The sequence below is a fragment of the Metopolophium dirhodum genome, chromosome 3, assembly GCF_019925205.1.
Source record: "Metopolophium dirhodum isolate CAU chromosome 3, ASM1992520v1, whole genome shotgun sequence".
In the NCBI taxonomy this organism is placed as follows: Eukaryota; Metazoa; Arthropoda; class Insecta; order Hemiptera; family Aphididae; genus Metopolophium; species Metopolophium dirhodum.
In genome coordinates this window covers 24,429,698-24,448,594 of record NC_083562.1, presented here as the reverse complement: position 1 = coordinate 24,448,594, position 18,897 = coordinate 24,429,698, and the positions used below count along the sequence as shown (strand labels likewise).

General features: G+C 26.6%; 1 protein-coding gene across 2 annotated transcripts; it reads left to right on the top strand.

Annotated features, from left to right (window-relative positions):
- Nucleotides 1–2,782: 2,782 nt before the first annotated feature.
- Nucleotides 2,783–6,389, top strand: LOC132941217 (zinc finger MYM-type protein 1-like). 2 transcript variants are annotated; one of them, XM_061009161.1, is made up of 10 exons: nt 2,783–3,436; nt 3,523–3,708; nt 3,796–4,039; nt 4,118–4,316; nt 4,436–4,471; nt 4,529–4,763; nt 4,840–5,092; nt 5,246–5,500; nt 5,619–5,878; nt 5,948–6,389. In XM_061009161.1, exons 1-10 carry the CDS (start codon nt 3,296–3,298, stop codon nt 6,299–6,301), a joined length of 2,163 nt encoding a protein of 720 aa, XP_060865144.1. In that variant the 5' UTR covers nt 2,783–3,295; the 3' UTR covers nt 6,302–6,389. The 2 variants fall into 2 exon arrangements, with proteins under 2 accessions (XP_060865144.1, XP_060865143.1); XM_061009160.1 differs by having other exon boundaries at nt 4,436–4,763.
- The last annotated feature ends 12,508 nt before the right edge of the window (nt 6,390–18,897 follow it).

The following is an 18,897-nucleotide window of genomic DNA, read 5'->3' as shown; positions in this document are numbered from 1 at the left end:
CCTACGAGTTGAAAATGCAATTATTTATACCATTCAATAAGGTAATACCTTAAGGTACAATCATTATAAAATTAAGGTAAACACGGAAAAACAAATAAGTTAAATGTTGATGTTATAGGTCAGTAGCAGCCAAACGGGGGGGGGGGGGGTAGATCCCCCACCAATGAATTTTTTTTTAAATATTTATAACAATTTATAATTAAGTATATTCTATAATGCATTACATTTTGTTCTATTTTTTTCTAAAAACAAATTATCAACTATTGTAAATTTCGACAGAATGTCAGAATATGTTTTTACGTGTTTATATGACATGACTATATTACAAGGTGTATTGATATCAATACACCTTGCTATATTATTATCTAGACTCATATCTAGGATATTATTATTATTATTAATATTTAGTTGTTTACTCAAAATATAATATGGGAATCATCCCTCTCGATGATCCAGAATTCTCAATAACAACCAGCTCTACACTTTCCCAGAAAAATAGTTGATGGTTACATCACTTGGCCTTTCCACTAATAATCCAATAGGCAATAATAGATAAATAATAAATTGGAATTTTGGATAGGGTTGTTAACGGCTGTCCTTTGTCGATTGAACATTTATACAATCATTAGTGTTATTTATTAGGTATATTAGCAACACTAATAAAATTGCCGTCACTTGTCACCAATTATATTAATATATACCTACCATATAAATTGAAAACATGGCCAAGAAATTGATTTTCCATAATTTATTATTTTTTTTTTTTTGTAACCGGAGTTTTTGAATGAAAAATATTTGATAGATACAAACAAAGGAACGATTCATTTGAGCATATAATCTGATTTCATTCTGTCTTTGAAGCCCTGCTCATACACAATTTATATTTATATTATTCTATTTTCCATAGATTCAATATAAATATACCTACAACCTACTATATTTTATCAACTTACTTAAATTTGATATTAAAAATAAAAATAAATTCGAATACTAAAAAGTAGATGTATATACATATTGTACATTAGAAAGTACTGGAAACCTAAAAACTGAAAAATATGTATAAGTACTAGGTTTTGAATCTTTGAACTTTCCAGAAAACTTTGCTTGCAATTATTTATCAATTTTTTCAATCCACTACAGTATTTAAAATTTTTACTCAACTACAACTTTTATTGCAATTTGTGTTAATATTTTTTTGTGACAATTTGTTTATTCAAAATTTAATTCAATATTTTAAAATTATTTCTTCTAACTGTTTTAAATATTATAATATAAGTTGAAATGATTAAATCGTACTTATATTTTAGTAAACGTAACGTACCTACCTAAATTTAGTATCAAACATATTAATTTTTTTAATTTTAATTATCCGGTAACACACGGAGTACTTACAAGTTGGTCTATAGTTGGTTAGTCCTATAGTAAGGTAGATTGAACAATTTTTAAAGGTTATTTAACCACTAACAACCCATGAATTCACTATTTGGAGGGAAGTGAACAAATATTTAGGATGGGTGGTGTAAAATTATTTAATGTGGGTCAAGAAAAAAAAAGTTCAAGCCACCGTCTGTCTACAACTTACACGTGTATTATAAATCACGGATATAATAATTAAACAATTGACAGCAAATCTTATTATATAATACTTAAATGTTTGGTGTGTTAAATGGGTTGTAACTTGTAATACTTTCTATGTAATCTATAATGGAACCTACATACAATACAATGATAATATGTTTATAAATCACGATAGTAAATTAAAACGATATTAGGTACAAACATTTTGTGTAAAACAAATTTGTGTATTGAGTCTTAAATAATGCTGATTAATTTAGTACTTGTGGGTTAGGATTAATTATTTATACAAGGGACCTATTAATTGATTTAATTTCGACTTTCCAGTGAGTTAATTAGTATTAAATTTGAAATTGTATTAACTATTAGATATCAATGAATGATATTAATTTTATTGAGCATATAAACGTGATGATAATTGATCATAGATGCCAGAAAAAAACAGTGGTTTGTTAGCATCGTGCGGTGTCAGACTATAAGTAAAACATTATCATATATTTACCAACTGAATATATTATATCGACCAAACAAGAAAGAAAAAAAAACACTCAACCTAACCTAACCAACCTTTTTGAATTAATCGCCCACTGAAAACAAATAGATGACCTGGATGACCTGATAAATTTCTTCAAAGCCACCGCAGATTAGTCAATCAAATATGAACATAATATTAAAATTTAATGCCACTATCAGATATTTGTGTCTATATTATGTTAAAAACTTAAATGTTATGTACATAATATACATATAGTCATACAACATCAATGTCACATGCGTAACATGAGACTGAAGTTATGTAAGAATATTAAATAAATTAAGTTAAAAAGTAAAATATATCATCAATTACATAATAATATTATAATATTATAATAAATAATATTATTATAATAACAAAAATATAATATATTATGTCATTATTTATTTATTGGCTTAATAAATTTAACCATTGCGGCATTACATGTGTGTTTTATTTATAAACAATAAAACTTTGATGAAAACAAGTTTTTCAGTTTTTCAAATTAAATTTTTTGATTTTAATACTTGTTGCTTGAGGAGCAACATACATTTGGAACTCGTTTAAATATTAATGTTATAGATATTTTCCAAATTGGTCAAACCCGATAACCAGTGGCGCAACTAGGGGGGTGCAAAAAGGTCTTTAGCACCCCCAAGTTAAAATTTAGCACCCCCTGTTTTTTATATCTAACTTTTATTATTTTATTGAAATACCATGAATGTTATGTTTTTAAATATTATGATAAATTTCCTGAAAAAATATTTAATTATTTGGTCGTAAGTCTTATAATATAATTCAATATAATTCATTCCATACACGGATATTCCCATAATATTGTTAGACAATTAACGATAAGGACGTTGCGGAGAAATATATTGCTTACGTGCTATTTTTAGCCAATAGGTCGTATCAAAAAGCACTATATCTCAATAGTATAATATTAAACTATATATTATAATATATATCATGTACACTGCGGTGGACTGCAATTATACTGGTAAACCCGCATGAGTTCTATTATAACGTTTTATTGGGTAAATCTTTATTAAACAATCTTTAATCTTACATTAATGATTAATATTCAGTCTTGTTTACCGTCAACTTTGAAGACGTGAAGTACTTATTCGAGTGTCTGTTGTGTTATTGCGTTAAGAAATTTACGATTTACTTGTTGGTTGTTAATATTTATTAAGATACTTTAAAATGTTCAGTTTATTTAAAAAACATACAAATGTAAACTTGCATGACCCAAGTGTGTCTTGTTCGTCGGGTACATCAAAAAATGACATAGGTGTTAATGATTTGGGAACTCTAAGTACTGGTCCTCGTCGTCCAGTTCTAGCAGTAAGTATCGCATAAATCTTAACCTAACTGTCCTAACTAAGTCGAAACACTAAATTCTAAACATATTATATTTATGTGCTATTTAGTCATATAAAAAAAGTCAATTTGGAAAACAATTAAGATCATTTCGTAGCCAATGGTTTAATGACTATGAGTGGTTAGAATATAGCATTGAGCGAAATGCTGCATTTTGTTATGTATGTCGGATTTTTAGTACAGGAAACTGTACCCAGGATGTATGGACTCATTCCGGATTTGATAATTGGCAAAAAGTAATATTATAAATAATTTACCAATGCAACTATTATTATTAAGATTAGCTTGGTCTATTTTAAATATTTAATATAATTTTTTTTCAGTTTGGTACAAAAGTAAATGGTCATTTCTCTTCTAAAAACCATCTGACAAATGTAGAAAAAATGAATTCATATAAAAAAACAAAAGAAACGGGATCTGTAATAACTCAAATATCATCTTTCCATAAAGAAGAAGTGGCAAAAAATAGAAAATATATGTCTTACTTAATTGAAATTGTATTGTATTTAGCCAAGCAAGGTATTTCATACAGGGGACATGATGAAAAATGTGATTCTTTAAATCAAGGTAAAATTGTATAAAAAATTAAAAAATAATGATTTGTTCTGTGTGATTGATAACAATTAACTATGTATATTGTCTTAGGTAATTTTAAAGAATTATGCAATATTGTGTTTTCAAAATTTATACCAGATTTTGAAAATTTTTATAATAAAAAAATTAGTCAAACAAGTTGGAAAGTACAGGAAGAAATTATAGGAATCTGTGCAGATCTTGTTAGAGAGACAATTATTGACAATATTGTTAAGACTGGACATTTTGCTTTAATGGTGGATGAAGCCAGGTACAATAGTTTTTAATTTACTCATCTAAACAATCAGTATCATAATAAATATTTTATTTGTGTTCCGTATGTTAGTAGTTATTTTTGTTGTAATTGGTACTATATTTTTAACTTTATAGAAGCCATAAACAAGAGCAGTTATCTGTGTGTATTCGGTATGCAGTCGGTCTTGAATCTCATGAAAGGTTTTTACAGTTTGTTGATGTTTCCAGTGGACAAGACGCCAATAGTATTGTTGCTGCTATTTACCAATGTTTTGAAAATTTGAATATTAGTATGAACTCATTGCATATAGTAGCACAATCATATGATGGTGCTAGTGTGATGTCGGGTTGTCTCGGAGGTGTACAGGCCAAAATAAAAGAAAAATATCCAAATGCAATTTACACACATTGTATGGCACACAGGCTTAATTTAGTTGTAGTAGATATGTGTAAAGGAGTTAAGGTATAGAATGTTATAGAATGTTCAATTTTTAATAAATACTAATTATAACAATTATAACAAATTTAAATTATTTTAGTGTGCCCGAAATATATTTAATACACTGGAGATGCTGTATGTTCATTTTTCACGACCATCGAACTGTTCTAAGCTAATTTCAATACAGTCTAAATTAGAGTTAAGAAAAGGCAATGTACTTAGAATATGTGACACACGATGGGTATGCCGATTCAAAAATTGTGATGCAATGATTAAAAATTACCCTGCAATATTGAAGTTTTTAATAAATGAAGTTGAGGAACAAAATGATAAAGATGCAGTTGAGGCTATAGGTGAATTAATTACGATTAATTAATTAATTTAATTAAAAAATAATTCTATAAATTCATGTGTTGATAAATATAATATTATTGTTAATTCATATTTAAAATTGCTTACTATAGGTATTCATTTATATATTAAATATATATATTTTTTTTTTGCAGGTATTCTTAGCCAAATAAATAATTGTAACTTTTTGATTGGGGTAACATTATTGAAAGATGTTCTTTGTATAATTAACATGCTTAGTACTACACTGCAGTCAAAATCCGCTACTTTAGGAAAAGCAAAAGAAACCATTAATGGTGTTATAAAATCTTTTGAACAATTAAGATGTGAAGATGAGTTTTATAAATTTTGGAAAAAAATTGAATTGATGGCTGAAGAGTTTAATATAACTTTACAAATTAATCGATTAGGTATAGTTATTAGTTATATAATATGTAGTTATAATTTGTAAATAATTAGTAATTTATTTATTTATTGTTTTCATATATTTAAATGCTTCTAATTTATGCAAAAATAAAATTGATTTAGGATCAAAACGTAAAAGAACTCAACCTAAATATTTGAATAATTATCACCTACAAACTGTAACTGCAGATGAAGAAGTTGAACAAAATTTCTCATCAGTAAGCGATTTTTGGAAAATAACTGTATATTTTCCAATAATTGATACTGTGATTGCAAATCTAAAGTACAGATTTTCAGAAAAAAACTTATCAATGGCTTGTTCAGTTGATAACTTTATGAGTTTAAACTATGATGGGAGCCAAGAGTTCATCAATCATTATAAGGTAAGGTTAATATAAATTCAAAAGTAAATTTTAATCATTACTAAACACTAATTTATAATAATTGTATAGGATATTTTATGTGTAAAGATTGAAGTATTAAAAGCTGAAATGATGGTTATTAATAATTGCCTACCACCAAACTTTACACTAGAAGATTTGAAAGATAAAGTAAAAAAAGATTCCTTTCCAAATTTGTACAAACTTTTGCAAATTGCAATCACAATTCCAGTAAGCTCTGCTACTTGTGAGCGAAGTTTTTCGACAATGCGGCGGATAAAAAACTGGTTAAGATCAAGTATGCTTCAGCAAAGGTTTACCAATTTATCTTTGCTGAATATTGAAAAAGATTTATTAAATCAGCTTAACACTGAAACTATTTTAAATAAATATTGTATGAAACCTAGAAAAATTATGCTAATTTAAAATGTATTATATATATATAAGTTATTTACTAACAAAATTATGAAATTATAATGTATCTTTATGTTACTGAAATTTTAGTAAAAAAAAGTATTATAAATTTATTTTCTTTTATTTATGTGAAGTGTGTTAATATATGTTTTAAAATTTTGAGTTATCAAGCATTGCAGGCTTATGTGTAGGGGGTGTGGGGGGCGAAGCCCCCCACGGCTCTGTGGTGCATTCACATATTTAGCACCCCCTGTTTTAGAGGTCTAGTTGCGCCTATGCCGATAACACCACATTATTGATACTTTATTGTTGATCAACTATGATCTATATACTCTATACTCTATGTCTATAGTATCAACTATTATATTATTATAAGAATGTGTAGATTTGTATAATATACATTGCAATTTTTTATCAGAAATATAATTACCTATTTCTTAGAAAATCATTTAGACGGTTCAAAGTTACAAATGATAAATAAATGCGTCGAATATAAAATCCGTCAAATAAACGATTGCCTAATATTTTTGTTCGGTTAATGTTTTTAAAATGGCATATATTATAATATTATATGATCACTATAAAATAACAAACTTAAAGTCAGCATTGTATCATCATTTTATTATTACTGTTATTGCTCATAAAGTTTATTTTATTGCTTATATTAAATTGATTAAATATATCTATTAAAATAAACGTATTGTTTTAACTATGAAAATCACTGCAAGGATTCTAAAGTTCGGTAAAAATACATATGAAATACATTACCACTACGATTAAAACACATTAAAATATAATTTACACCTTACCGAATAACACGTAATAACTAGTTTATATAATATACATTTGTACACACATGATCAAGTTATATAGTTTCTAAGTTGAAATATTGTATAATATTAATATAGGTAACTATATAACTATTAAGTAGCTAGAGTGCTAGACGCTAGTCAACTATATTATTTAGTAAATTGAGATGATGTATTACCTATATTTAAAATAACTTAATTTAAGTTTACTGATAGTTTTTGAATATTTGCGATTAATTACGAATCTGTATAGGTACGTTCATTTAGGGTGCGTAGCATTTTTATTATTATTAGTTATTTAACCTAGGAAAATTTACAAAATACATCAACGTACCTATATTTGTTCCCGTCAATAATTTTTCATATAATTTATTTTTTTTTGAAAATTATTACTGCATTAAAGATTAAAAAGTCACCATTTATAAACATTTTTAAAATTTTTCTTTGTTTATATAAGAATAAATTAAAAGTAAAATTAATTTTTTTATTTATTACACTAACTAGATACTTAGATAACACGATAAATATAGATTTGAAATATGTTTGTTTCACGTCCAAATGTCTAATGGACAATGAAATATTATGCATTCGTCTAGCTCTCTAGCTTATATAAGATCCCTTTCTAAACTTACTATAAATGCTGTATTGGATTTTTAATATTATGTTTCAAGTCTTTAAGGTACATTGAAGATCAAACTTTATAAAGTATTGGAATCAGATAGATTATGAGATTTGGCCCTCTATATAAGCCCTGTATAAAATAGCATACTTGACTAATTCTTTGTTGTCAGTACTCAGTAACAATGTTTCTTTGTACGTTGCACTTAAAAATATCCAAGATTCTGAGCTTGATTATGTTATACATCTTGCATTACTCATAGATCAGTTTACGTATTTGTAATGTGATATTGTCTTATATGATTGAAATACTATTTATAACAATAATTTGAAACTGATAACAAAATCAGTCATTCGTAAGAGTAGAGGTTTACCTTTTTTAGATACATATATAGTTTTGGTCCAAAATACTTGTTAATTGTTTGACCAATACGTTTTAGTACAAAAAACTTACCTATTTGTTCAATTTAAACGGTCCAATAAATGTCTAACCTACAAAGTTTTAAAAAATATACTTTCAAAACGTATTGGATTAAATGTATTAAACTACAATGTAAGACAAAGTAAATATATTGCAGGACTAAAAATTAAAGAACATAATAATATAATACCTCACCTAACCTAACCATCCTAAGCTAAAATTCCTCAAGTTCAAAAACAATTTTTAATTAAAAAATTTGGATCATTTAGGTGAATATGTTTGGTTAGGTATATTGAGGAAGACATACTGTAAGTCTTAAATATTGCTCAACAAAACTAATATAGGCAATATTTAAACAGCTGAAACGCCATAAATCGTCGAGTAAATTCACGGGTATTAAGAAAGTGCCGTAAAATAAAATTACTATGCAAAGGTTAAAAATACCGTAAATATTGTAGGAGATACGACATTTTTGCTGAGTCCGTAATAATATATTTATAAATATTTATTATATTATGATTATAATTAGTTTATATGCTATGAATTATAATTATTTAATAATATATAATATTATCCTAAATTCTTACACATACGATAATTTGGTTTATTAATCAAGTTTCTGTAACTTATATCAATACTAAGGATCAATAAAAAAAGTGAAATACCTAGGTATATTGTTAAAAACGTATTTATATTATAGGTATTGATTTTTATTTTATTGCATTTCTCAGGTAAATTTTCATGTTATAAAAAAACACATATCTTATACTATAATATAAAGTATAATTTATATGTACAAGGTGTTAATGATTTTCAGAAGATGTAAAATATTAAAACACGTTTTTCTAAAAAATAATGTTCGGTGACTTTCGACAATTTAGCTTATGAGCAGCATTGGAGACTAATAATTGGACGAATAAGTAACAATTTACGATATCATAGTGGTCACTGGTCACGACTCACGATAACCCAGATGTGTGACGCAAAATTATAAAGGTAGTCTTGGAACCAAATATTCTGATATCGTGGTAGTTACAACATGCGATAACCCAAAAATAGGTACTTATAAATACCTATACTAATATACTATATTATTATAATATGTTAAAATATATTATAATTATACTATAATAAAATCATACGATATTGACAATAATTAAAAAAAAACTTTAAATAGCTCAGAGTCAAAATATTTTGAATAGTTTATTATATATAAATAAATATGTTGATAGGTACAGTTCTTAGTTTTTGAGTTACACCAAATTTAAAACGTAAATTTGCATTGAAATCTTCTAGGCATTTTTTACTTTTGACCCTTCTACCAGAAAATATGTCGAAGTAAAAAATGTTAGCATTTTTACTGTCCTAAAAGGCGATGTCTGCAGACACAAAAAAAAACATCACTATAGAACCAACACATTCATTGATTCGCTCAGAAATTGAAATTCCCAGTCTACTTAGTTCTCAAAATAAACGGGAGAAACCAAAAAATAAAGGTGGGTAAGTTGGTGTCGCTCAACTAAATAATTTGTAAATTTTCAATTTGAACTTTGAATGATTATAAAAAAAAACCTGCCAATGTATTTTTAATATTTTTCATCTTCTATTGTAAGTATTTGTAACAATATATCAGGAGCCTTGTATTAATTTTTCACGCTTTTTGATCTAACAAATAAAATTTTATTGATATTTATGGAAAAAAAACTAAAGAAGTTGTAATTTGAAATTGTCCGTAAACAGCTCAAAACAAGACAAAATATTTTCAAAATTTTAGAGTGTATAGAAAATAAAAATATAAACATTCAGTAAAATATTTCATGTATCTGCAGTTATTCGTTTTTTAATTACAACAAAATAAGGAAATCGCTACATAAGAAATCGAGTGGGGGACGGAGTGGCCGAGCGGACTAAGGCGTCGGCTGCAACGCAGCCTGCCCGAGTTCGATACCTTGGCCGCGGGCGGCATTTTTCTTCGGGCAAGTCACGGTGTCCGGAGAACAAGTGCCGCCATCCCCCACCCGGGCATGGCAGATACCTACAGGTGCCCAAATTAAAAATTCTGCCAAAACAAAATCACGTGTAAAAATCTACAGTACCACAGGCTAATGACCTGAGCAGTCGAAGCCTTAACCCTAATAAAAAAAAAAGAAATCGAGTGAACGATGTAAAAATACGAACTTAAAACAGTCATAAAAATTTAATTAGACCTTTTTGTAGACATTTTTTTTTGATAAAGGTAGAAAAATGTATGAGGAATCTTGTATTACATTTTCAAATCTTAGATTTAAAAAGAAAAATGCTTAGGAATTTTTAACTCCAAATAATTTGCACATTTTCGTGATTTTTACGTATTTTGTCAAGATTTGAACTTTAAATGTTTATAAAAAAAAATGTGACCAGATTTTTAAATTATTTTCCAAATGTCGTTGTAACAATACAGTAGGAGTCTTGTATTAAGTTTACAAGCTCTTTTAGCCAACAAATAAAATTGTATTTACATTCATAGAAAAAAAAACTAATAAAATTGGAAACTGAAAATGTCCTTAACAGTCCAAAACAAATCAAAATATTTTGAAAATGTTATCGTGTAAGAAAATGCCAATATAAAAAACCATTAAAAATTTCATGTTTATGCGTTCATTTGTTTTAGAGTTACACCAAAAACCAAAACCGATTTTGTCGAAAACAGTTTTTTCTTAGTTTTTATGTTGTTTTTCCTAACGCTTTTGAAAATTACCGGGAGTTAGGTTAGCAAAGAAGGTTAGCGAAGCACCAACTAAGTTCACTTTTCCATCAAACAAGATACTGTTGAAGAAAATCGAAGCAGTTTTACTACCCCAAACGGTGATGACACACTAGTATAAAAAATTAAAAAATTAAAAAAAAACACATCATTGTAAATTCAAAACATACATCGCACCGCTCGGAATCTAAAAAATTGGGGAATTCAAGACATGATACCTTTGACAACTAGTATACAGTTCACTTATATATAGCAGAGTGACTTTTTATTTGACAACATATTTCAACGTACCTACCGGCTATCCGGCTTAAGTATCCCTTGTAATCTGTAAAGTGAATAAGTATTTTTCATATTTTGCGAGTCACGAATATTTATTTATTTTTTATAGATATCGAAAATTAAACGATTACATTTTAGAATTAATAATATAATATATTTTTAACCTTTAAATTGTTTTCTACTTTGTAAACAATATATTGTGAATACAATTTGTATCTGTGTGATATTATTATTATAGCCATTACTGCCCTATTAGACATTGAGAATTTTGCATATTTACATTGTCGTTGTTTATTTTTTTTCTCAGACACTTATATTAAACTACTTACCTATTTAATTAACTTTATCTTTATGTATATTATCTAATATTGGTATATTAGGTACCTACTAATAGGTGTACCCATCGTGTACCTACTTAGAATTATGTATTATAATAATTTCACACATTGATACATTTTAAATATATAAAGTTTGAAATCGGAATTATTATCACATAATATTATTATCATCTTACATAAAGAACCCACAGAATGTTGTATAAAGAACATTTTAGTCGAGTCTGAAATTTACAAACTAAATCTCAATTTATTTCTGAGGATATATCTGTATTCTGTATGACTGCATATCTGAAAATTATATCGGTACCTATAAACTTCATTAGTAGGTAGGTTAGGTTAGGTTGTATAGACTATTACTTATTAGTGTTCCTCGATTTTATTTTATAGCCAGATTCCCAAAGCTTTTCAGTTTTCCAAAATCAGTATTTTAAAACTTGTTAAAAACTTTTATTTACTGCTTCTAAAGTTTCTTTTATAAAAAATGATAAGTTCTGAATAAGTTTTAATGATTTTTCTATATGATGACATTTGTTTAAAGAGTTTTAATGGTATGGACGGTAGAATATTGCATATTGCAGTATATCTGGATATTAACACCAGGATCGCTAGTAGATTCAGCGTATTTTGGACCACAGTGAGTGGTTTAGTGAGATATTTTATAATATTCATAATCAGTAATAGCCAATAGGTAAATTGTATATGAATTCAGACTTGTATTGTATTGTACTATTGTCTTAAGAAGTAATATAGTTTATACGATTATTTTTCTTTCTAACCTTGTTCCATAATAATTGTTATATATTCATCGTATGGATATGACGTGGTATAGTTTATAGTCAGATGACATTCAAAATACTTGGAATGTAGGATTAATGCAAATTGCATTGCCATAGACTATTGACTATTCAAATATTGCCTAAACTAAACTCTAGAGCCAAGAGGTATTATAATGTGTGCGACTTATGTTGCAGTATAAAATATTTGACCATATAGCCTTAAACAATATTATGTTATTTTATCCACAAATTTTACCAATATAACTACGAAGCAGTTATATTTTTTATTAAAACTTCTAAGTATCTATAAATAATCGTATTATAACGATTAATGAACTTCTTAAAATATTTTAGGAAAAATAACTCTCAGCCATATCAATTAAGAATATAAAGAATATGAACAACAAGCTTATTTATCTTCATATATTATTACCTATATAGTATATGTAATGATATAAATCTGATAAATGTAAGTTAAGTAATACAATGTATGCAATTCAAACCTATATATGGATTGTATATATAGGGGGTATAATAGCTTTTACCATTTAAAAAAAAATGTGAAATTATGTAAGTACCTACAACTTGAGTATGTTAATTATTTATTTTTTGGAATTGAAGTACCTACTACCACCTATAATGATTCATGTGTAATAAATATTCATTTATAGATGATATTATACTTAAGGTATTCATTTAGTATGTGACCTAGGACCACGTGACCTAGGACCACGTGACCTACCGCGTATTGGGTATTAATTTATTATGTGACCTATACGGGACCAATAATTAATTTAAAAACAGTCGAATTAAAAATCATAAAATTATGTTAATAATATTTTAATTAATCAGTAAATCAAATATAATAAAATAATACAGGATTACATTTAATAATGTCAAAATCAGTCAAACAAAATATCAGTTTAAAAAAATGTATGAATACATACAATATTATTCAAAAAATTTTATTTTATTTTAAAATAATTTTTAGCAATATACTTTTTGTATATTAAATTATTACTTAATGTATCTTACATGTTGATAGATCGTTACACGTAAATTGATCATAAATAAACGTCTTGGTAGGTCACATACTAAACTCGATTTTCACTCGGTAGGTCGTATACTAAACGAGTATTAATAATATTGTAGATCATTTTAGTTCCATATATTCCGAGATGACTGTTGATATCTTTATATTATATAAATTTAATACTTAATTAACGTATCTCTTGTTTATTTTTATCTGTTTCTTTGTTCTCTACACACTCGGAAACTACTGAACCGTCTTAAATAAAAGTTATATCAATAGACAATAGATTCATTGATATTTAATAGCACTATACACTTACCTTATTTTTTCAATCCCTATAGGTTGATACAGGTGACGCAAACATGCATTTAAATTTGCTTAAGGAAAATTGAATTTTTTGTTTTGTTTATTGAAACGGCTGCCTTTGGCTATAGCCTATAGATGATATTACTATCATAATATTAATAGAAATATGGCATGTACAACTGTTAAAAATGCAAGACTGTAACACATTGTATTACATAAAAATTATTTACTGGCAAAACAAGGTTCTGAATGAAATATCGTTCTAGAAACAAACGATGTACTTTCGAATATAATAAAATATAAAATGCAAATATAAAACGCGTACGAAGCAACTAAACAAACATGTAAATAACTATTAAACACATAAATTAAATTAGTTAAATTAAAAAGGTGGTACAATTTCTTTTAAAACCCTACAGGTGCGAAGCCGGTCCTATATTCAGTTATATTTTATACATAATAGGTATAAAAAATATAAATATAAAATTAAATAATATATTATTATTATTTACTATCTACCATTCCTACAATATAGAATCATACTGTATTTTCCAAACACCATTTAAATTGTTATTATAACTACTTTAAAGCTTATTTATAGAAACAAATTATTATATGGTATGTTTCAGTGTTTGTCTGCAATAGGTAGCTTATTCTATCCACGGTAGTGACTTTAAGTACCCATTAAAAGATAAAATATAAATATTACTAAAAAAAAAAAATAAAATATATATAATAGTACTATTAGGTCACACTAAAGGTATTTAAATGATGGACCCTTTACTTATTTAGTTAAAAAATAATAAACACTGAAAGTAGGCAATCGAAGTGTATTAAAATAATATTATTTTTTTTAAATTTATTCCACCACGTCTTATACATTTGAGACGATTCAATAGTACTATAAGAACTTGATTATTCCTCGGTGATTGTGGTCAAAGCTGATTTTATACACATATATGATATTAAGCTACACTCGATAATATTGAAGTAGAAAATATTGAACTCTGTGCTTGCCTCTAAACCTCTATGTCCTATAGTTATATTCCGACACAAATGGTCTAGACGAATTATAGTTATAAGGTGAATGGACTGTGCCAACACTGCCAGTAACCAGATCGTTACTTTGCGGTTCTGCGAACTAAAGTCCCGCATCCGAGGTGTACGGCGAATGCCTCATGAATAACATTTTATTAACGCTAATGAATCCTATTTAATCCCTCACGTCGTTCGTCGTTATTCGCGTACGCTCGTCAAGTTTTCATTTACATATGAAAGCGCGGGCTCTAGTTGGTCAATTTGGCCAACTCAATTTGGTTCAAAACCACGTTCAATGAACTCCTTATAAACAGATTTCAAGTTCGACCACGTATAATTTAAGTAGGTACATTTTATCTGATTTGCAATCAAAAACCACCTTCGATTAAAATTTAAATCATTTTTAATACTCCCATATTATAATCGACGCCAGGCACATCACCAAAAAAAAAAAACGCAAAATGTTAAACCAATACATTCGTCGAATCTAAAATGATGAGTTTGATTTAATGAATTGAAGGGCGATAATATTTATATTAAACAATTGAGATTAGTAAATATGTATCAATGGTTTTTATTGTGTTATTGTGCTTTGTAGTTTGTATAGTGTTGTGTAAATAAGCGTTTTTTTTGTACACATTCGATTCATTATTGTTTTTTTTTGTAATTGATTAGAGAATATTATGCATTTTATAAAAACCCGTTATTATTTAACAAATAATCAATTGACAAACTGTATCTTGTTTTTAATTTTAAATAATTTCTTAATTAATATAGTATTTATGAACGAATAAATCAAAATTTGTTAATTGGACTTAATTGTACTTAATTGATCATAAAATGTATTGTATACATCTGTAATTTATTATTATATTAAACCTATTATTTATTTATTTAATTATTACGGACAGTATCCAATTTAAAATATAGTAGTAAGTAGTAACTATTGTAAGTTATAAACAATAAATAACATAACGAGTTTATACAATTTGATTTAAACAATATAAGTATATAACGAGAATAAAGAAAAAGAGAAAAATACTATACTTTTACACAAATAAATATTATTTATACGAGAACACGAGAATTTTTTTTTAATCCACTATATGATTTTCTAGGTTATTATATATATACAAATAATATACATTTTAGTTATACCTAATTTTTTAATGTTCACTGAAATGATAAACTATCAAGTTGAGATAAGTTAGTGTTATATAAAAACGTATTTTATTAAATTTTTTTTCAAAAAATATTTTTTATTACACGAATAATGAATGAACAAGATAATTACATTACTTTTCACATTTTTTTTTTAGCTATTTTGGTCTTTTGGTATAATAAATGAATAACGCAAAATAAATAGCCATTTTTACAAGCAACACAACAAATAACAATGCATAATTTACAAGTATTGAAATATATAGAAGTACCTACGTTTGACGTAAACGAAAAAATGTCCAAGGCCAATTAGGAAGTATTGAGTATCACTATATAATTACGACTTACGAGTATAATAGGTTAACTTAAAAAGACTTACGAGTCCATAATACAAACAATCAATATAATATTGAAAGGAGCGCAGATTGTTTTCGTTGTGGGATATTGGACATAATATTATTATTATGGTTAGGTATCTACCCCATAGCATGACAAAATACATAGGTATCATCACAGTTTTTTGATACGCAACCTCCGCTCTTTACTTCACCTATATCGTAGTTCTCCACTTTTTATTGGCTGCCAATATACATATACATCAGAAGTGGAGAACTACGACATTGACCGGAGGTGAAGGAGTTGCGCATACTGAAAAAAACTATTACAACTGTGATGATACATTGATACCTAACTATTTTGTCAAGCCCCATCGACCTTTTACTGATAAACCAGACCACTTCATGTTTCCATCTATAGTCAAGATAGGTGGTGCTTTTCGGTTATAGGGTTTAAGGGTTACTATGATACGGTACAAAATATATCTATATATTCATATTATATGCATCACTGCGCGCCATGTCGGCTAGCGACTATCAATGCTTTTGGTATAGGATGAGCCGGTGTATAAGTAAAAGGTCTATGATCTACCCACAGTAATTTTATCAGATGAAGGTATCATGACTCAATAGTTAAATACTATAAAAGTACAACATTATTATTGATCATATTAAGTTTTTATGGTATACATATTATAATTTATAGTTGCGTTTCTTTTATATCCGTTTGCATAGCTACTTTCTTTGCAATAGAATTTAGTAGTTACTATTTACCATTTACCGATAAAATATATTGTACATTTTTAATTAATTCCTTTATAAAATATAATAAACAATTTGATGATAATATATTTTGACCTAGAGCCCTAGAGGACTCCTATATAATAATATTATAAAGAGGTATCGTTGTCTTTATCATAATATTATATATTATTGTATTGGCATTAATATTAACTAAATCTAATCTCATACATTTACTATATCTACAATATGTTTTATACAGTATTCAGTATTTCAGTAGATATTTACCACGCTTCGTTTAGATGTGTTTATTGTTTAAGTTATGTACATTTCTACACAATATTAACTTGATTAGTAAATATTAACTTTATCATTGGTTATATTTTATTTTATACTCATAAATTACGCATAGAAATAGGTACCAACAATCTCCAAGAACACGCAATATTATAATATTATCATGCTCTTAGAGTGTGCTTTTCTTTATAACTTGTTTAAATATTATAATATTATTGTTGTTATTAGTTAATATTCTATTGGATGGACCATAAACATTACATTATAAATTTAACAAACAGTTAAATCGTCATAAAATAGGTTACACATAAAATTTGATCTAGAAAAATAAGTACTAATAGTACAATAAAACTTATGGTGTACACAGAACATGTACACTTTACTTTCTATTCATTATCATAACTTATTATTAACATGTCGTATTGGTCAAATATGAAAAAGTGAAATCTTTGTGTTTCAAATATTTTCTTCTACTGAAAAGTAATGAAATATAGCTATAAGTATGTAATAATACTATAATAATACTTACTACTAGAAAGTACTTAGTATAGTAGTATTAGTATATAGAAATTATATCACTAATATCTAATACAGTAATACCTTGTATGTATAATAATGCATGGGTAATTTTAAGACGTACAAACAATTTACAATTTTAAAATACTCATAACTCGCTTTAAAATTAAAATATAATAAAAAGCCCACGAGGTTGTCTAGATAATAATCTTACCTTTAAATTTTATAAGAGGTCAATTCACTCTAATTTTTAAACTAACGGAGCTACACGTGTTCTGCTGAACGTACAATTTGCTATTTACGCACTTGTAAGACGAAAACAACATATTTGGGTGAGGCATCCTATTCAATTTTGTTATTTAACAATCAATTGGTTAGTAATAATTATTATTAAGACATGTATCCATGCATAATATTGTATATAAGTAGTATTTAAGGTATATTTATAGCTTAAAGTTTATACCTATGGGCTATGTACCTATACGATAAGCATAATTTTACAAATACATAATATAATATCAATAAATAATAATAATAAATGATAATACACCACATTGATTTGTTATAAAACTAATTATTTATAAGAATATTACACTTTAATATTATAGTAATATTTTTTGTATACATTATTATTATTCCACTTACATTTTGGAACAATTACTATTTATTATACTTCAATTATTTCAAAGATTACATAACACTTTTTAAAGTGGTTCAACATAATTTTTTTAAACAGTGTCCTATTATTTAGTATGATGTACTATACCAAGTATACTGTATACATTTAAACAGTTCTTTGAATCTGGAAATTATTGTTTGTGACTAAATTGCTCTTTATTATTGTATACTTTAAAAAAAATGTGAAGCATTAATTTGTTGTCCTTATTAACTTTCTTGTTAGTTAAATGGATTTCAATATATGATAACTTATAATGCTATAACAAACACAAAGATTACCTATACACAATATGTTATTACTGTTATGACATTGGCACATATCATATAGAATACATAATATATCTATATGTACGTGGCCTGTGCGTACTGCTTAGTGCTCACTCTAAACAGACAAGTGACAACTCATTTTGAATGTAGCTGAACAAAGAACATGATATTTTATAATTAATACACTACTTACTTAAACAATATATAAAAAGTTATAACGAATTAATTGATAATAATATAATATACCAAAAT